This window comes from Xylaria bambusicola (assembly GCF_022495145.1).
Source record: "Xylaria bambusicola strain CBS 139988 unplaced genomic scaffold F5B22scaffold_11, whole genome shotgun sequence".
In the NCBI taxonomy this organism is placed as follows: Eukaryota; Fungi; Ascomycota; class Sordariomycetes; order Xylariales; family Xylariaceae; genus Xylaria; species Xylaria bambusicola.
This window is the reverse complement of record NW_025953564.1, coordinates 283,575-303,491: the sequence shown is the minus strand read 5'-3', so window position 1 is coordinate 303,491 and position 19,917 is coordinate 283,575. Positions and strand designations below refer to the sequence as shown.

At 47.3% G+C, this 19,917-nt stretch overlaps 6 protein-coding genes across 6 annotated transcripts; 1 reads left to right on the top strand and 5 right to left on the bottom strand.

Moving 5' to 3' along the window:
• Nucleotides 1-45: 45 nt before the first annotated feature.
• F5B22DRAFT_644515 (uncharacterized protein) lies at nt 46-2,030 on the bottom strand (the record flags this gene model as incomplete). Its single annotated transcript, XM_047978436.1, has 3 exons — nt 46-279; nt 362-1,381; nt 1,941-2,030. The coding sequence occupies 3 exons, from the start codon at nt 2,028-2,030 to the stop codon at nt 46-48; spliced, it is 1,344 nt and encodes a 447-aa protein (XP_047832788.1).
• Nucleotides 2,031-2,127: 97 nt separating this feature from the next.
• Nucleotides 2,128-2,675, top strand: F5B22DRAFT_50830 (uncharacterized protein). Its single transcript, XM_047972505.1, has one exon. It carries the CDS (start codon nt 2,278-2,280, stop codon nt 2,587-2,589), a length of 312 nt encoding a protein of 103 aa, XP_047832787.1. The 5' UTR covers nt 2,128-2,277; the 3' UTR covers nt 2,590-2,675.
• F5B22DRAFT_50858 (ceramidase) lies at nt 2,676-3,950 on the bottom strand. Its single transcript, XM_047972508.1, has 3 exons — nt 3,615-3,950; nt 3,476-3,549; nt 2,676-3,402 (listed from the first exon to the last, which is right to left on the bottom strand). Exons 1-3 carry the CDS (start codon nt 3,692-3,694, stop codon nt 2,762-2,764), a joined length of 795 nt encoding a protein of 264 aa, XP_047832786.1. The 5' UTR covers nt 3,695-3,950; the 3' UTR covers nt 2,676-2,761.
• Nucleotides 3,951-4,127: 177 nt separating this feature from the next.
• On the bottom strand, nt 4,128-6,672 carry F5B22DRAFT_635019 (terpenoid synthase; the record flags this gene model as incomplete). The annotated part of the gene is made up of 7 exons (XM_047977077.1): nt 4,128-4,445; nt 4,496-4,648; nt 4,682-4,976; nt 5,028-5,182; nt 5,230-5,953; nt 6,005-6,260; nt 6,396-6,672. The coding sequence occupies 7 exons, from the start codon at nt 6,670-6,672 to the stop codon at nt 4,128-4,130; spliced, it is 2,178 nt and encodes a 725-aa protein (XP_047832785.1).
• A 1,334-nt stretch (nt 6,673-8,006) lies between these two features.
• On the bottom strand, nt 8,007-8,931 carry F5B22DRAFT_598269 (uncharacterized protein). Its single transcript, XM_047974355.1, has one exon. The coding sequence runs from the start codon at nt 8,717-8,719 to the stop codon at nt 8,354-8,356; it is 366 nt and encodes a 121-aa protein (XP_047832784.1). The 5' UTR covers nt 8,720-8,931; the 3' UTR covers nt 8,007-8,353.
• Nucleotides 8,932-14,011: 5,080 nt separating this feature from the next.
• F5B22DRAFT_653742 (transferase family protein) lies at nt 14,012-19,256 on the bottom strand (the record flags this gene model as incomplete). Its single annotated transcript, XM_047979745.1, has 7 exons — nt 14,012-16,401; nt 16,468-16,915; nt 16,979-17,401; nt 17,484-17,536; nt 17,603-18,347; nt 18,431-18,816; nt 18,878-19,256. The coding sequence occupies 7 exons, from the start codon at nt 19,254-19,256 to the stop codon at nt 14,012-14,014; spliced, it is 4,824 nt and encodes a 1,607-aa protein (XP_047832783.1).
• Nucleotides 19,257-19,917: the final 661 nt, after the last annotated feature.

Sequence of the window (19,917 nt, the reverse complement as noted above, 5' to 3'; positions counted from 1 at the left end):
CTTACGCATTAGTTTTTCACATACCTACATAGATGCCTATCTTCCTTATGAAGTGCGAGAGTGTCGACATTTTAGTAGTCCCTCCCTTAAGATACTGATCTTATGCTGAAGTGTCGCTTTCTGTACTCGTATATCTTCAGACTCAGACGCCAACTCCTTCAGGCGGTCCTCATCCATCCGAACAAATAGGGATGGAATTAGTATGCTATGGAGATCCGAAATGAGGCAGTTCTCAGCCACCAGGTTTACCACATTTTGTGCGAATGCTCTGAGGGAAATCTATAGAGGGCATGTCAACGTTTAGCGATTAACTACCGCCATTTTGATTGTGTAAAATATAGGGTTCAGACCTGACTCTTACCTGAAAATGAGTTTCTGTCATGTCGACGATTTTTTCGATGCCAAATTCGCTGTGCGGAGAGGTCTCGACGCTGGCGAAGACATGTTCTACCTGGTCGCGAGTGATGCTTCTGCCTCCCCTGTCTATGAAGAGTACTGGGAAATTCTCTTCAAGTACATCCGCAACGCGCTCTGCTTGTCGCTTCGTCGTTCTGGAGAGCACCGCGCTATGGAACTCAAAGTCAATTGGTGGGACGTAAGCCTCGGCATACGGCCTGAGGATTTCTTGAAGCTTGTCTCGTAACATAGCATGCTTATTCTCGAAGAAGACGTCGACGTAGTTGCCTTGTATGGCTCTAGTAGTGCGTTTATCTGATCCAATGACGTGAGTGATCAGTTCTTCCACGAAAGATCTGGCGAACATGGTGATCTGATCCAGGTAGGACTCCGCAATCCTAGCCCACGGACGTACTTGCATTCTGAAGAGCTGGAAGCCCAAGTCGCCATTAGGCAGACCGGGAAACTCAGTTCCTTGGTTAGTTGCGGCCAACTGCTCGAGCTCGTGATGGAGGTTTCCCTCTTCGACTACCTGGGGTTCGGGGAATTCCTGAAAAAATTCCAGATACGGAACCAAATATTCTGGGATCTCTTCATCTTCATCGAGCATCCAGGGTATATTTTCTTCTTGGAAGGAATGCCTGCCGTCGCTCCATTGTATCTTCCGATCTACACCCTTGGTGACTAGCGTTACATAGAAAGCAGTATTGAGCCTCCTAATTCGAGCCCGCAGTTTTCGAACCTCATGGCCATCGTAAAGCCCTCCAAAGAATTCATTGCTGTATCGTCCTTCGACGCCATCGCGGACGAGTCGTTCAAAACTCCTTGCGATGTCGAGAAGGTATACTCGGAGGTCTTCAGCTTCTTCTCGCGGCCTTCCAAGCCTTTTCAAATCTCGCTCGCGAGTAGATAGATTGGCGTCAATTTCCCTTATGAGACTGGGCAGCGTTTTCTGCAAGGCCACGATGCCACAAAATGGCGAAAGCTAAGTAGGCGAGGAAAGTATGAGGTTATGAAAGATCAATGGGAATATGGAATAAAGCCAAAGTTCAGACCTGGGACACAGAGCGAATACATTGTGTCGCTGCCCTTAGAGCTATTCGAGGATAACGATTTCAGTCGAACTGATACGTCACGGTCACCTCATATTAGAAAGGGGAGGATACATTTTCCCGAGTAAGTTTGCGTCTTGAAAACTATGGCCTGCAACACCTCCCTCTAACTATTGATAGTAAATACATCGCAGAAGTTTTCGAGCATATCTATGCCAATAATTATAGCGGATCTCATACAAGGACAGATCCAAAAGGCTGCTGAAAAAGGCCTGTCAATAACTGTAAAGTTTACCATGAAGCTAGCATTCTTGATCTAAGTGTTTTTAGGGCATAATTCTTGTTGGTGGCCTAGGAGGAAGTCTGTATCTATATGACTACTTGCAAGCTGTCCATCTTAAGTCGAAAATTACGGTACTCCAGTCTGGTGGGACGAAATCGTGAGTATAAGAACCTGTGAAATATGTCTGTGAGGTTGTGATCAAGACTTACATTCGACAGGCGAACGGCAATATGCAGAGGCGCAGTCTTCAAAGGATTTATAGGGGAGCACCACCCGGACGCTCCTGAAATGCTAGTCATGATAGCATCTACAGTATCTCGGGCCAGCTATGGCATTGACTTTGAGGAGTGGTTTAACCCACTCAAGCATCTGAAACTGGACAAAAGATGGGATGGCAAGTTTGATAGGTGGATAGCAGTTAACCAGATGAGGTGGTACTTAAACCGGGTATGCATCACCGCCCATTCTGGCCCAGATAATGATTGTTTAAGCCATCTACTAAGACTAACACACAAGACTCTGGACTAGGGTCAACCCGTTTCTAAAATGAAGCCAATCCGTATGTCTTGGGCAAGGTATTTTTGGGAATCAGAATTCGATGGAACACTATGCGTGAGCATTTTCGAATGCGATGGTGAGGTCCCTCCAACAAGACGAGCTGATAATGTGAAGCGCTCGGGTACCCTCTGTTGTGCACTTGACATTCAGTTCTCGGACCTTCAGAAAACTGGATATAAAGAAGGGTTGAGAGAACTGGCATACGAAATTGAAATGGTGCCATCAGGGGCGTCACTAGAATTTGTTCTTTACGTTGACGGGAAGAAGCAGACAGGTGAAAGCGTGGAGATGAAGTTCTAATGACGAGGATCCCGCGGGAAGCTCGGACAACTCGGATGAATTTCTTCCATAGACTGTAAAAATGTATCCATTAGCACAAGGCCGCTTTGTCAATTTTTGTGTTTACGAGCTTATAGCGTCATCTAGTACTGTTACTGCTCTTCGGTTGACTCTAGGGCTTAGTTAAATTCGTCTATTCCTCCGTGTCCTCTTTCACTCGTTTTCGGACTTCTCTCACAATATCCATGACGCGGGCCGCACTCATAGCTGTCAAGATATGCCACCATCCATGGAATTCTAAGAGCCAAGCCCAAGGCAACCCGATATCTTCTCGGAGTTTCCTTAGCTCTGCGCAGAACTCCAGGTCTATATTCCAGAGAATGTAGGCGACACCCATCAAGATCAGAGCTATCCGACCTCGAACTCTCCACTCTGCGACCTTGTCTTGCGGAAATGCAGGTTTCCGCAAGTAGAACAAGTAGATGCCTCGTAAAATTATCAGGCCGATTGCAATAGCGAATCCTATTACGTGATAGATGATCTTTCCCGTCCAGACATAAAACGCCCCGAAGAGGGGGAAGACTGTGGCTAGACAGATATTGACGAATCGATCGTAAACGGATGAACGCCGAACTACAAGAGATCCCTGCAGTATGGACCAAACAAGTCCGAGCATTGCAAGCTCATCTCCAAACTGAAAACCGTGCCGGAGAGTTGCGTGGAACAGAAATGAGGCAATTCCGAGAACAAGCAGAGAAACAGACATGAAGTCGGTCTTTGGCGAAAGGAGACCACGGCTTCCAGGGCCGTACATGTATTGAAGAGCGAAGAGTACTATGAATGTTTTAATGCGGTTAGCTCTAGACACACTACATATATACTCGGCACACATGTTAAGAGCCCGTACCATAAGCTAGGTTTGTCAGAGTGTTGATGAACTCGGCGAAATATCTAGTCACGGCATAGTCTTCCTCGCAGAAACTAGATGCAATTAGCACGAGTCGCCAAGACCAGGACAACTCTAAATGGGTTGGAGGCTCGATTACTTTGCGCTGCTTGTTGGAGGGCTCCATACCCCACTCAGTGCGTGGCGATCACCGGCGAAGTGGTGGTTGTGATGCCCCATGTCATTTGATGAGAACTAGATCCGCTGAAAAACATGTGGCAGTTGGTTCTGCCAATATCGGATGTGTTCGGACAAATGCTTTTATGAATTTGAAATTGGGAAACATACGTTTTCAAGTACCTATCACGACGCGCATCGCGTATCGCACGGGCCAAGGTCTTGTGGCTGTTGTGTGTGGCTGGACTGTCCTGAGTTGTGTGACCCGATTAGGAACATCTCTCCTTTCCGAGAACGCGCCAAGAAGTGCTCCTTTTCTTGACCGATCCTCTGATTGTATTGTGCGCATACATTATTCTTCACAACGCTTCTCGAATTACACAACAGGGCCATATGTTGGTTCATACTTTCTCATTCAAGCACACTATTGGTACATCATGACAATATTCAAGTCGCAGACATAATATGAAGTAGTCTGTATTGCAAGGGCTCTGTTTCACAATCTAACCAGGGCCAACATCAAGCGCATCTCGTGGTTTTCCTGGCCGAAGACGCTCTCGAGGCGCCTCACTTCAGCCTCTACTTCACCATATAACGCCCGAAGAAGCTGCAGCACATACGCTAGGCTACCGGCGCCACGAATGTGGGTAAGGATATACTGCTTCTGCTCTTTGGTGAAGCGACCTTTTCGGTGGCGCTCGCGCAGGAGACCCTGAATGTGAACAGCCTTGTCTGTGTGTGCTAAGGCATGAATTAGGGGGAGGGAAAATTTGCCTTCATCAAGGTCTTCGCAGAATCCCTTTTGCGCTGTATACTGCAACTTGTTAGCAACCTTGTCAGGTTCGGGGCGTTAGATATGACTACCTCTTCCGACACCAGGTTCTGGTAGTCGTCGCGGATCTGGTAGAAGCGTCCAAGGAGCCGGCATAGTCGCTCCATGTCCGCCTGATCTTCGTGTGGGGATTCGGCTGCCATCAATCGTGCTAATAGACGGAAGAGCCCGCCGGTTTCTGCCACCTCGGCTTAGCGGCGCATGGAAGGGGGGAAAACGTGAAAGAGCAAACGAAACCAAGACCTACTTCCATCGACCATCTGCAGATATTCCGTTACTGAAGGACACTGCAAACTAGTAGTCCAGTGAAGCTCAATCGACTGACCCAGGAATAGGCTGCGCAGTTCTTCAATATATATATCGAGACAGAGCGGATTCGTAAGTCTTCGAATTTCTGCAGTTGCCTGCACATACTGGAACGTCGCAGCGTTGATCGTCTGGGCCTCGCCGAAAATAATATGAGCGGAAGGATTTCCACGTCGCAGTTGTGACCCGTCTTGTACGTCGTCTAGCCTGTGAAGTGAGAAGTTAGCTTGAGAAGCGCAAATCTGGCTTTATACTCACATGATAGAGCTTGTATGAATCGCGTTAACCACATTCCGGATAATAGAGGTGGATTGCGGCGGTACGCTCAGCCAGAATTTTATGCCGTCGATGACCATATCGCGAATGCCTTTTGACGGCATCGAACTCACATAGTGATAAGGCTCGAGGATAAACTGAACTGATTAGTAGGAGACCAACCAGATGGCTCAAAATTGCTTACTTCCTCTCTCAACGTGGGCAACGCACCACCATGTGATAATTTACCAATATCCCAGTCCCGACCCTCGATAAAACCGTACCACAAGCTGTTCGCAGAATCAGTTGGATAAGTTGCATCTGTGGGTGGAGAGCTCTGGCGGGTCCCTTCATCGGATGAAGTACACGAGTCGGGGAATACGTCCATCTTCTCCTTCTGATTTGCAATAGATATACTCTGCGAATATGAAGCCGTGTTGTTCTTCTGACTGGCCCACTGATGTGTTGCTGGATGCTTTGCAACACCATCTTTCATCCGCAGCAGCTGTCGCTCGTTGTACTGCACATTCTTATGATATCTAGGGCACTCCAGAGTCCACACAACAGTTCCGCTCACAGTGTACTGCATCAGTTCGACGAACCGCTTCGCCCCACTAGAAATATCGTTCCTAGACATCGTTTCCTTTACAATGCGCGTATACTTAGCCACTTCGTCTTTGATTCTCGCCCGGCACATATCTTTTGCCACTTCCAGTGACACATTGTGCTCGTGCATAAGTACACATAAGGCGTTGACAAGGCTGCCAAGCCCGGCAGCTTGGGCAGCTTCATTCTCTTTGTCGTATGAAAAAAGATCATTGGTTAGGCACGCAGCAGTGAAGCCAGGTTTTATAAGCTCCGCGCACATGTCCATCTCTTCCTCTGGCATAGTAATGGCGCAACCGAAGGTGACGAGAGCGCACCAGATCCTGGATAACATGTGAGAACAGTGACTAAGCCCTCATAGTTCGTAAGCTTACGTCTGGCCAGCATCATTGCAGCGGTATGGTAGATATTCGGCTAATGTTTGAAATTGTCGGTCATGTTGGCGCCCAGACCCTCGCTCGAGGAATATTGTCCAGGCGCGCATGACCACCAACGCGCATGGTCGATCAATGCTCATCATAGTGTTTAGGATCTTGGCTTGCATATGACGTTTCCCAGATTTGAGAACATCAATCTTTCCATTTTGCGATCCCTCATGAAACGCATTCATTGCTTCGTCATTCATAATGTCTGTCTTTCCACATCCTCAGCTCTAGTACATTTTGCTCTTCGTAAGCCCACTTACATCTGACTGACTCGAAACATCGATGACGTCTGTTGTATTGTAAGCCAATGCACTATTGGATCTCAGAACACTTTGCATACCATCATGGAGGAAGCCGAATTCATTCGCATAGGATACAATTTCTAGGCGATCAGGCACGCATTCCGGCATCGTCACAGCAACAAAGTTGTGTTCAGGACTAAGCGATCCTCTGAAAGTGGTAATTGGTCCCACCAAGTCTCTCCAATCTTCTTGTGCCTTGAAAGCTCCGATTTCTTCCAGGTCTGGGACTGAATGCTTACGGACCAGGAGGCCTTCACAAAGACCGTCTGTCTCATACTCAGATGGGTCCAAGAGGCGGGAATATTGATACTCCATGACGGCTAGTACCCAGGGAGCTGAGAATGATCAATTTATGAGAATTGAACTTGCTGCTATAGTGGGCGACTTGCTTTGCGTGTGATTCCTAGAGATTTTGGCAAGAAACTTGACCATAGCCGTGGCCAGGTCAAATTTGGGGTTCCATACTGTATTTATACATATAGGCTTCCTGAAATTTCAACTAGAATAATGTAAGAGGTAATGGACTATCTAGACCTTAGAGGTTTGTCTGACCTCTGCTCGGGAGACACAGGCAGCGCAAACAATGCGACGGGATGCTTTCCCGGTCATTCGGCATGAGATACCATGCTATCCAATATATATTGAGCGGCAACCAGAGGTTCCCAGACCTACCGAGCTCCTGGCAATATCGTGCCCTGAATTTACTGTCAGCGAACACTGACCAACTTCTGTTAGTGCTCGCAAAGATTTTGTCTTGAGGGCACGCCCACTGGTGTTGAACGTCGCAGGAGACGCAATCCATTCAAGCTCATATTGATGTGTTCGCCTCAAAGACTACTGGAATCGAATAAGGCTTCCGAGAGCCACCTTCTAGCCGTTTTTGTCATGCTCGGCCCGACTTTTCTGGGATAGTGATAGCGGATAATTTAGCGATTAAAATATGCAGTGCCGTACAACAAAGAGATACGCTACGGAGGCGCTTTAGTTTGAGCCTTGTGCACATAATGAAGACTCTTCGTGAGTAACATTGCTGAAGGGCCGGGTAAGTGTTTGCAGCTTGCTTCTGTGTGGGGGCATTGAGATTAGGTTGGTGTACAGTATGTTGTTCTGTTTGTTGTGAATAACAGTGCGGTATGAGCGAAAACAAATTATATCTTGACGACGATGAGTGTAATGCCTTGAAATAACTAGAATTTCCGTATCCTAAGAACATCAAGCCACAAGGGGAAACTCTAAAATTGCGAGTTTCGCGAGACACTTGGAGGCAAGGCAGATAAGATGGTGCTCAGGAGGTTCATCATGCTCAAACATCCATCTAAGCACTACCAAAGTATTAAATGCGAATCCCCTGTCGTCTCTACCACAACATGGCTGCGATATATGTTAGCCCTATTCTCTTTATGAATCAAGTTGTCGCCGGAGCAAATTATCTGTTAGGAATATGTAGGCGGTGGCTCATCGGGACGAAACTTTTGAACTCCGGTCTGTAGCGGGGAGAGAGAGTCTGTGTGGCATTGTGCACATGATTGCCTGGAACGAGCACTACCTGTGGAATGACGAGTCGGGCAATCTGGCTGCTTTTGACAGGGTTCCGTTCTGGGCATGGTCCGGTACCTATCAATATCTTGCACGGCGAACGGAGTTATAGATTGAATGCAATTATATTTCTGTTGTCTAATTATGAGCTCACACGAACGTGTCATATTTAAGGTTATTATCTATTTAGCTGCTCCACGACATTGCCAAACCCCCTTTTACCCTTCTACCCCTCACCTCATGGTCTATTTCTGATAGCCAAACCTGAGGAAATAGTGAATTATATTAACCCAAAGAATATTCAAATTTGTACATCTTATCTCATGCCACCGCGAGATGGATCAATGTAGTAGTAAAGCGATACTAGTCTAGTTACAGACTGTAGCCCTTCATATGCCCTGGTGCTCTGCCTGATTGAGAGGCCATATCGTGTGTAGCTCTACTGCAACCTGAGCGACTCTTAAGCAGGTGTCAAGGGTGTGCAAACAAGACTACCGACGACGACACTGTTGGTGGACAGTAGCGAGGGTTGGCCGACAGTGAAAGGTAAGCCGCCGTTGACGGTGCCGTCCTGGGCCTTGAAAGGGCTGCAGGTGACAGTGTCTGGGCCGAGCAAGTAGAGGGTCGAGACGGCGGCTAAAGCATCTCCGTTGACGTACACAGGCCCGACGGGAACAGAGATAGTTACGTTGGTGCGGTCGTTGAATGCGCCACCGTGCGCTGTCTCGACAACGACTGTAGCGGTTTGTGGGGTCTGGCAGGTTGGGGCTGCACTGGCGAGAGTGGCAGCGGCAGTGGCTAAGACAGCGAAGGATGTGGCACGCATTTTGGATTGTGTTGGTTGGCGTGATTGGATACGTAATCGATTCAAGAGATGAAGAGAGCAGGTTTGATTAAGACGACGGAAGTTTGCTAGGGAGGGCTGTACTTGTACTTGTGCGATGGTGATAGTGATGGTGTTCGATAATTATGACGGGTGTTTGAGGGTGATTTATACATCTTGTTTGAGAAATCTCACTCACTCACTCACTCATTACGTAGTACCAAAGTCCTTCATACATACATACGTATACCGTAGATCATCGCAACTGCTCATCCTTGTGGGGTTATTCTTGGCAACAGGCGTTGAACACGAGGAAAACAGCCACACAGCCAGCCCGACGATCTTTTCAGCACTGCCAGGCATTCCCCAGTACTGCGGCCCATAGGCCCATGCTTACATGCTGGCATTTGGCAACCAACCACGTCTTTGCCTAGACGGTTGATGTGCGCAAGCGCTGTTGTCGTGCCGTGCCGCCAAGTATTAGCCTTTTCGTATTTGACCTACCGGTACCACGTGTTGGCCGATTGTGCGATGGCACGATACATTGATTACAGAGTATATGGAATAGATGGCGCGTTTAATTGATTCCGACAACGTGATATACAAATAACTAGGTACTATACATTGCTGAAACAAGATGCTGCAGAAACTCCTAGATCATGTTGTAAGTCGCGGGCGCGTGTTTCTCATGATGAGGAACATGAACTAATAACCGCTAATTGTTTACGTTATTCATATCAAAGAATATTCTTGCCGTAATGTGGATGGTGCTTAATATTTAGAGCGTAAATTTCCGTGTCAACCGGTCATCAGGTCCTGTTATCGACCACAATCCAGCGATCGGCTCATAGTACTTTGAGGCTAGTGTGTCCTTATAACAAACCGCGAATCTTTATATAGGACTCTCGGGATGATTCTAGACAGTTGAGTCTACTCTATTAGGCATGAGAATACTTTATTCATCTTAGTAGTCTCGTGCTGGGTTGCGCTTAGGCCTCTCGGATACGATCCATGTATTACAGGGAGGGGCAAGTCGAAGCGGTGTTGGTAAGACCTACACTAGCTACTCGGCTGACCAAGGATTGAACAGCAATATAACCCAAAGACAAGAAAAAAATGCGTCGGTATTCTACTCTTAATATCTGCTTACCGACCTATGTAGCTCATGTCATCCGATTGGCCCATAAGTAAAATGTTGCCAACCAAATCCCGGAAATAAGCTAACTTGTTGGCCTGTCTGCCCAAAGGTAGGTGAAATACGGCGTATTTGTGCTTTTAGGACACCCGCAAAGGATTTTAGTGAACTACCCTTGAAAGATAACACAAGAGCACTAGCCTGTAATGTAGTAGAGATACTTTCTGCAGTATCATCGGAGCCATCGGAGTTATACGGCAATGCAGCTTAGAACTTAGATACTATTAAGGCTGGACCCGTAGGAATTATTCGGTTCGTTGATGGTACTGATCTATAACTTTACTACAACACCGAGCCTGTCTGTCATGGAGTTTTGAATGGGGTCTGCCTAGGGAACTCCTGTTACATTGCACCGTTAGGTAAATGACTGCGAAGCCTGCCATTGAACAATATCATCAAACTCAGTTTATGCATGTTAGAATTTAAACTATTAATACACTCTTGTCATTATCTTGTGGCTTGATGAAACTAATTAGATCAAATTTCAAGGCTTGATCTTCATTTTCTGAAATTATATGAACTAGTTGTAATTAGAGAATTTAACGTTGAGAACTAGTCAAAATGATTAAAGCCTATGTTTTCACACTCAGATGGAGAATTTGATAGCTGTTAGACATTACACGTCAAACTTGGCAGTGCAAGATATGTCGAAGCCCCAGCTTCAGCTTCGATATAGCTATATGGCAGGATTCGTAGATAACGTTCTGGCCCTGTATAACAAGGGTAGAGATCTGGGCTTAAAATTGAAGCTATTCAGATTACCATGATCAACTAAGGCTACAGGAGTCCTTGACCAACCAACTCCTTCTTGGCCTGGTGGCTTGACTCGACTCTATATACAACTGGTCCGTCTGCCAGACCTGACCGCCTAGGTCTCATTGGCCTGTTTCATAAAGCGAGGTCTGTATAACCTCACTTTCCAATATTGCCCAATATTGCCTGCATGTTTTGAAAGATCATGAACAGCTTGCAATGGTCCTTCGTACGGCCAAAGTGCAAGGCAAACTGCACGTTCAGCTGGTATGGACTATACACATTTAACTTTAACACCTTTACCTTTAATGCTTCTGCTCTTAATAACTCTATAAGCCTTGAATTTATTATCAATTTTATAATGCCTCTGTTAAACATAGTTAAGCTAAAATAAATACATAATATAGGTGTTATATAGCGTACTATATTAATTCTGGTGATATACAGTGTAACTAATATAGCTATGTATAACTAGTAGTCGAAAACGAACCGATAACTGCCCATTTAGCTCTGCTCATTTGTACGTTGGTATTGATTGTGAGTTTTGAATTTCAAGTGCTTTCGAAGGCCATCAGCTGGCGAAGCTTTTCTTGTGTACCAGTTGTTGAACTCGCTAAACGCAACGCGAAATTATTACTTGCTCTTAGCTTTCTGCTATATCGAGAGATGTTATTCTATTATATTGCGGAATCATGAAACAGCTGACTTTGGAAGTTGACTACAAAACAAGGTGTTGGGGCATAATGATCCTTTAATCTCAAAAGGAGAATTTGAACTGGAAAGCGACTTATGAATGAACAGAATCTTATTCATTGTAATATTTAGCCCATTAACGCTGTGCGCTCGCAGCCGCAAATGTAGAACCCTGAGCTTCGAGTTAGATAATAAGCTGAATCATAACATCTATCTCATAAGACACCTAACCAAGAGCCAAGTTTGCGACGAGAAACAAATGTGAAAAGAAGCACTCCGCAAAGAAGAATATTAGGATAAAGGTATAAAGGTAAAAGTAAGCGAGTGATGAGTGGTCGGCGTTAATTTCGTTTACTTTAGCTCTTGGGATAGGTTAGTAAATGCGACAATACTGCATGGGGCGGAGTGACATTGATCACTCATAGAGGTAGATACTGACAACTGCTGGCTGAGTCAACGTTTCATATCTCAATTACTATAATAGGGCAATATGGTTATTGCCTCGCTTGAAACTTGTTTGACGGTTTGCGTGCCGGTCTGGAGCGATACAACAATGCGGTATGTCTCACATGGCTCAAGATCTTTAAACCATTTGGTTTTCCAAACAATGTGCCAGCGGGGTCCGGGAGCCTGCCACCTCGTCCTCATCTTTCTCAACGTTGGATACCCGTCAGTATTCCATACATGGATTTCGAGATATCGGAGCTGACTCCAACTGCTGATGCCGTCGTCGTCTATTGTAAGTTCAAGTTTGAAATAATCGTCTGGGCAGATTTGAAGCGATGGGAGATGGAATGTTACAGACATAGCAAAGGCAATAAGTATGGTTTTGAGTCTGTTGGCGTGTTGAATTATGATCAATATTGTGTAGACTGATTTTGAACCTCAATGATTACTTGCCATGATAATTGTAAAACTGATGCCTTTTATATAGACATTGTGGCGGCTCATGGGTGTTAAGATGGCTACTATTTTCAGTCGCATGATACTGACTAAGTGGCACCTTAGGCTGAACTGCATCTATTTTCTATCGAAGCACGGGACTCTCTGCGTACCTAAAGATACATGTCTATCTGGTTATTACCTGATTTGCAACTCAACACGACTCCCTTGCTAGGAGTGTTACCTGGCGGTATGAGACCGGAGATGTCCGAGATTCAATAGTAAGGAATGCCCCAATCGTACCATTGCAACTAGTACTTCACTGATTTATTGGTTAGAGAATGCGTAAGAAAACAGCCCAACTCCTCCCTTTATAAACAAATCAATTAGAAAGGGCTCAGAGTGAGGGAGGCGGAGGTTGGTATGATCCCTGTCCCATGACTAATAGAACGTATCTATTTGTGTAGTCGTCATTTATTGTAGCGTAGCACACCATTTAGGGAAGAAGCTGTTTTGGAAACACTGGGATCTTGCAGAGAGACAGGTTACCCTAAACATTTGAAAGTACCAGCCTCCGCACCCAGGCAGATATGGCTAAGTAGGTATCTGGCAGTCACTTTTGCCAGCTCCAACCCCTATCCTACACCCTATGCTATTGCTATTCTCGACCTTCTTGTTCCCTTAAAACTAAACGCGCTAATGACGGCAACCGCGACAGTAATACCACACGTCCCCGTTAATCTCACAAATTACTCACTCAATTCTATAATAGCTCGAGACAAGGCTCCTGGCAACCGCCGCTAAAGTGGACAAGCACCCACCTATCGACGTTGGGCATACGTCGTCGTCATCGTCGCTGTCGCTACGGGTCATGCGACTATTAGCCAAGCGTAATAAGCAGCACGGTGATCAACGAGGAAGACGAAGATAGTAGTGATACCGATGAGGAACATGACCATGACAGAGGAAGAGGAGAAGAAACAGGCAACGAGAGGTATCACGTTGTTATCCCGACCTAACACCAGCGCAGCTAGGCCAATACCCTGCCTCCTTTTCGGTGGGCGGACTATACGAAACGCGTGCGTCTCGCCTAATCAGATTGCTGCTGCGGATGTCGCGACAGCTTCCTTTACTTATGGTCGGGCATAGAAACACAAAGGGGGACCACGAGCGACGACGCAAAAACGACGTGCTAGGTCGTCGGGTTTCCATTGATTGATAGTGTTTAACGCTGTAGGGGTACGAGACCCGGCCTCCGCAAGGGCACTGGGGCGCGGCTAGCTGTTCTATAAACTATATATATCGTAGCATCCGTATATAACCCTATAGGCTTCAGAGCCGTATTCTCACTTCATTTGAGCGCGTTAGGTCATGATTACGTGTCCACTCCTTTTTAGGACTTCCATATCTTGCACGTTCGGGACCGCCGCTATACCTGGTGCACGGGCGGTAATCAATATTGGCAAAGGCGCTAATAACTAGGAATAGCACGTTATGTAATAGTTCCGGAGAACGGATAGAAGTCCTGGAGGCTTCCATACCAACACTTCAACATTTGTGTGCACGATCATATCATCGCGATTCAGTACCCCTCAACAATAATTCTAGCAAAAGAAAGTCTACAATAATCCCTATCAAACACAAACGGAAAATTCATCCCTTGGAGAATTCCCCCAACCACCGAGCAAGATACAATCCCCGTAAGCCATAGGCTGACTTGTAGCTAAAGCGTTGCTTCAGGAGAAGCCGAAAAAAATAAAATAAAAACACTTTTAGTTGCTAATATCCCACAAACAGGCGTACCGCGTAAACTCCTCATCTGTCAAGAGCATATCCAGCTCCTCAGGGATAGTGCCGACCACGAACTCAACAGCACCATCCTTCGTAATGGGCAGTACGGCGATGGCGCGGATTTTGTCGCCGTGGCGGTCGAGCGCGAGTCGCATCACCTCGGGCGCGCCGCCATTCGCGAAGAAGCGCTCGCCGAACTTGAGGTCGTCGGTCTGGAACATCATGATGTTGGTAATGGCGAGGTTCATGTGCTCTCGGCCCACGGATGCCAGTCTGCCCTGGGTATAGTCCCCGAGGTTCTGGCAGAGGGTGAAGACGTCGTGGACGAGTTGCGGGCTCACGAGTGATCCGTACTCGCGTAACAGGCGCGCCACGCGGCCTATCGTCGTCCCGGGCGCGCAGAGAGTCTCAAGGGCGATGCTGGGTCGCTTGTACAGAACCGTAGTGCCCATGTACGTTTCCGGCAGCATCTCGCTGAAGTAGGGTCGCCCGTCCGTCGACAGTTCGAGGATGGAGATGTCGTTGGGGCCAAAAGTCTTCTTCTGGATCTCCGTTGCCACGCGGTACCGCGCCCGGAGGATAGTTCGCCACAACAAGGCTTGCACAATGTCAATGATTGATGGTACAGAGCCTTGTGTCTCCGGGTCAGCCTGGACGTGCTCTTTTAGTAACGCCAGCTGTTCTTTCGAAATCCGGAAAACTGTTGGGACCAGGCTATGCGAGGGGCGCTGCGCCGGCATAGCAGGGTGTCGGGGGATTTCCGGTCGCAATGGGAGATGCCAGTTTTTCCGAATCGACTCGGGCGCTGTCTTCGACTTTTCTATGTAGTTGTCGGGTGGGCTAAATGGTACCCAGGCCCACGTGCCAGGATCTACCTCTTCCAACGGTTTGGCCCAGCCTTCTTGTTCGTGAAGAATCTCAGGCAGGCTGTGGTTGAAGCTCTCAGGGTGGAACCAATCACACGTGGCTGATTCATCGCCCTGCAGATATCTGCAACACTCGGCCCAGACCCGCAGAGCAGTAAAACTGCCGACGCCATCGAAGCAAGTGTGGTTGAACTCGGTGGTGAGAAGGCAGCCGCCATCGACGAAGTTGGCCTGTGCCGCAAAGACGGCGGCGGGAAACTGGAAATAGGGCTCGATTTCTATAAGTAGATGATCTCTGACCTTCGACGGTAGGAAGCCCGACTCGCGCAGCTCGGCGAAGGATGACACAACGCCAGAGAGGTCCTTATACCGTAGGAGATTGCGGAACGAAGCCGCCTTGGACGGGGGCGGGATTGAAAGGTTGCGCTCTCCTTTGACATAGCCAACCTCGTCCTCCGAGCATTCGATGACCTTGCCAGCGAGGGCCGGGATCAGCTCTAACGTGCGATTAAGACCGGCCTGAAGATTTTCGAAGGTCTCCTGAAAGCTGGCACCTTCTTGTAGCGGTATGTAAAAGACGAGCCCAAAGAAAACCTTTCCATGGATATAGTCTATTGGATTGAGCCTGAATGACTGTTGGGCCTTGTGTCGTGTGATTGCGCGATTGAGCTTGGTCGTTTTGCTGCCCTCGGCAGCCCCAGCTGAGTTGGTCACAGGGGTAATGTCGATAGCCTCGCTTTCTTGTGCCGGCTTGGTGGTCTTCGCAAGCATCCTGGCAAGGGCAGCAGAGAGCTTGGTAATGGTAGGGTTGGAATATATGTGTCGGGGGTAGAGGTCGTCTAGTTTCGTCACAGCCCTGATCTCCTTCACGGCTGACATAACCCCGAGCGAGTCCATCCCGAGCTGGAAGAAGTCGGTGTCGGGATCAACTGTTCCCTCGGCCCCATGGCACGTGGGTTGGATGACCTTGAGAACGAACTTCTGCAACGACTCAATTGAACTCGTATTGAGGACAATAACACTACTGCTTCCGTCTTCGTTATCATCGTTCTGTAAGTTGTAGAAGCGCTCGATAAAGTTGGCGTAGAGGGCCAAGGTGGCTGGTCTCTTAATCGTACGCTTGTCCGTGCGGAAGAAAGGCTTGTCAGGCGTTGCGAAAGTGATAAAACTCCTCAATAGCTGGTTCTTGTGGCGAGATTTGGAATTTGCCTCTTGGACGGTCTTCCATATGCTTTCCATGAGCTCTTCCGACTTGTTGGACGGGTCCTTTAGCTCGATCAGCAAGCCTGCCTGTGGTTTGCCAGTGCCGAATATAAGGCAACCTTCAACGGCAGGGTGAGTGGTGATGTAAGCTTCCATCTCAAGTGGCGATATCTTGTACCCATTGGACAAAACGACGAGATCATCGCTTCTCCCTTTGAAGGCCCATAGATTTGGTTTTGTGGGATGCCTCATGTACAGGTCTTTGAAGTTGATAGATTCCTTATCTTGGAAAGTGTGGAAGACTACGACTCATTAATATCAATAATTTTATCGTCTTCTGGAATAAGAAAATGGGAAAAGTAACGTACTGCCCTGAAAAAGTTGCCACTGGTCATTCTTATGCGCCCAGTGTTCGTATGTGTCTTCATCCAACTGCTTGAACTCAAACCCCGAAGAAGGGTGGAAGCAGAACCAGTACCAATCTTCTCTCGGTGGTACAAGGTTGCCGATGAACAGACCCTCGGTGGTGCCCGTCAGATTGAGCACTCGTATAACCTCGTTCGCCTTGCCGGCACTGACCGGGCTGGCCGGCCCGCCAGATGCACAGATGAACTTGGACGACTTGAATTTGGCTAAAACCTCAGGCGTTTCACCTAGCTCGTCCACAAGAGATGGCACCATACTCCAGATGTCGATCTTGATACTCTCCGCTAGGTTTCCTATGAAATCGACGTTGGGAATCGTGTTGATAGGTCCCAAGACACAAGGTAGCTCGTAGAGGACTGGCATAAGGATGTCCATAATGGTGCCGGCGCCCTGATTTTGTGACACTGTCATTAGCCATATTTTACAAAGCTAGTAGAGTCAAAAAGAACATACGTGGCTCATGGGGAATGCCGAATATATCGTGTCCCCAGCCTTCCAGTCCGCAGTCCAAGGGGGCAGACCGCCGTCGCCGTCGACAGGGGGTAGCAACCGTACTGCATCCATAGTTCCAATCAAACCGTGAGACCAGGGAATTGGCTTCGGAATGCCCGTAGTTCCGGAAGTATGTAGAAAGCAGAACGGTTCATTTACGGCCTCTTCGAAAGTTTTAGTATATGGGAAAGGCTCGACAGATACCGCGTTGAGAAGGTCATCAAGTGAGGCGAGTTGTAGAGCTTTCATAGGGCGTTTCTGCAAAACATCGTTGACCAGCGGGATTGGAGCTGCATCACCTGCGCTGACCCATACATTACATTTCGTTGCTTCAAGCACCGCTAGCGTTCCCTCTGTGCTGTTTTTCGGAGACATATTCAGAACCTACGCAAAGTAAGAACTTGTGGAAACCACTCTACGCGATATGAGAGGGTAGGGTCTGTTTTCGCATCCATCGTTGACTTACAGCATAACCAGCTTTAACGCATGCATAGGTCAATAGGATATGTCGCAAATCATCTTCGAAGTTTGATGTTAGCCACTGCAGCACCGAATTTAACAAACAAGTTCATTTCAACAACTTACGCGGTCCAATATAGCCAACGGGCTGAATCGAGTCGGGCTTTCCTGCCTGGCTCTGAAGCCACCAAGCGGTCTTATCAACGGCTTGGGCAAAGGCGCGAGCGGTAATATGCCTGTAAGTGAGCGAGTTTTTAGAGAGCATGGCAAGCGAGTATACCGTACGTGACGGGTCCGCTGCTGCCAGGCTGTCCATTATTTGCGGGATAAGCCTTCGGCCATACGGTTTTCCCCATGCATCATTTTCGCTCAACACGGGAAAACTAGCATTGTTCTTCTTGGCGATCTGTTTGGGGCTGATTGATCTGGCGCTGGGACAAGGTGGCGTGCGAGGTGTTGGGACATCGTCGGCACGAGGATCCGAGACAGTGAGACGACTGCTAGGCGTAGCAACGCCAGAAGACGATCCAGAAGTGCTATCAAAATATTCTTTGGTAGTTATTGCACTTGCCTTCGCAAACGAAGCGCTGATGCAAAGACCACCGCTGGTTGCATCCGGTATCTCTTTGAAGTAACTCGGAACGCCATTGGTGTGCACAAGCTCTAACCTAGGATTCTTAGAAAACTCACCCATGGGGGCGCTGATCCATTCTCCATCCGCGAGGTGAGCTACGCTACAATGCCATGGGGTCGTAAATCCAGTCTTTGTATTGAGTAGGGATATAGATATCTTAGCGACAGCGCCGATGGATTCATGGATAGAGAGACGAAGGTAGCCGGGATAGGCATTCTTAACAGCTTTGGCGAAAGCCTATAATAGGTTCAATCGTTAGATTTCATACTAAGACATGAAAATGTCGCCCTTCATTTTTCCCCCTTGATTTTTTCACTTACATAGCCCCGAATTAACATTTGCTTTGCAATATACTTGCAGTCTCTTTTATAGGAGTTGGAACTTCGGCCAGCCCCTCGAGGAAAAATATACTTTAAATCAGATTCCAAAAACCTCTTATAACCAAGGTAAGTTAATTTAGTATCAAGATTTGTAGCAATCTCATCATCAATATCAAGGTCTGGGTCACCATAACGGTTAAGAAGGACCCGGCGGAAATTGGTACAGTTAGCAACATAGGTAATCTCGTTTATCTCTTTAGGAAGAGGGAAATCCAATAGATCTTTCATCCTAGAGAAGTTGATGCAATCAAACTTCTTTTCTGTGGCTAGAGTACGTAGAGCCTCTCCGTACGCCCAGGTATCCTGATCGGATATGCTTAATAAGTCTTATAGCGGTATTAGCCGACTTCTTCTCGGAAGTGTAACGGTTAATGGCGCTATACATACCATTGTACGTGATGCCATCTGAGATGATGGTGATTCGCGCCCCAGGTGGGTAGATATCCTGTATGCGTCTGCATATGCTATTTAGCCGGTCCAGGGCTAACTCTTCCGCTTTATCGGGAAGTTTCCCTAGAACTTTGTATGCCTTGTTTGCCGACTTGAACGGAAATGCTGGCAAGCAGGCCTCTACTCGCTCCCCTGCAGCGACGAATCGACGAACGACTGGCACGAAATTCTGTGCACCTCGTTCGAACCCTGCGTTTGAGTGGTCGATTTTGTTCAGAGCATACTCGAAGAAAATTTCCAGAATTCGACGACAGATGTCGGTAACCTCCTGCTCAGCGACTATGGGGTCGCTCGAGGATCTTTCAGAAGAATCCATGGGCGCGGGATTGGTACACCTCGATGTCATGACCTAACAGGGCGGCAGAGTTTGGTGTAATATTCCTCACAACAATTCTGAGCATTAGCAAACAGAATAGAGCGTCTTCACAAAGACTGACTTATGGCGTTCATTAGGCAAAACGAAGAAAGCATTCTCAAGCCCATTTAGTTCAAATGGGACAATGTGGATGCCGTTTGGCTTGGTGTTAAATGACGGCTGCGCAAGTCATATACTAGCGTACAAAAATAGCAAACGATATCACAACGCCATGATTATATTAACTAACTTACTAACACGCCAAGGCTATACTTTTCTTTCCGTTTTCTATTATCCGTAGCGTTGAGTAAGAGGTGACTAATTCTTAAAGACTACTGGCTAGTTCGGGTGGCGCCTGTGTCCAAAGGATTTTGATATTGATGTGTGACAAATGGGTTGATGCCAGATGCCAAGAGACTTGTATTCCTTCCGAACAAGAAACTTCGCTATTGTACGACGATATTGTATCTCCACATAGGTAGTCGGTCAGAAAGACTAAGCCCGTACACGTATGTCGGCCCACGTCATGCTCACATGCAATAAGCAAAACATGTCAAATAACAATGACTTGACCGACCTGACCTGATCTGATCTGATCTGATCTGACCGAAGCCCTATTTTG

Bases quoted from the DNA above. Each gene is read 5' to 3' on its own strand.
- F5B22DRAFT_50858 (XM_047972508.1), bottom strand. From the start codon at position 3,694: ATGGGGCATCACAACCACCACTTCGCCGGTGATCGCCACGCACTGAGT. The intron at 3,550-3,614 runs GTAATCGAGCCT...AATTGCATCTAG, and splicing joins CCTCCAACAAGCAGCGCAAA to TTTCTGCGAGGAAGACTATG. The intron at 3,403-3,475 runs GTACGGGCTCTT...AAACATTCATAG, and splicing joins TCTGACAAACCTAGCTTATG to TACTCTTCGCTCTTCAATAC.
- F5B22DRAFT_50830 (XM_047972505.1), top strand. From the start codon at position 2,278: ATGAAGCCAATCCGTATGTCTTGGGCAAGGTATTTTTGGGAATCAGAA.
- F5B22DRAFT_598269 (XM_047974355.1), bottom strand. From the start codon at position 8,719: ATGCGTGCCACATCCTTCGCTGTCTTAGCCACTGCCGCTGCCACTCTC.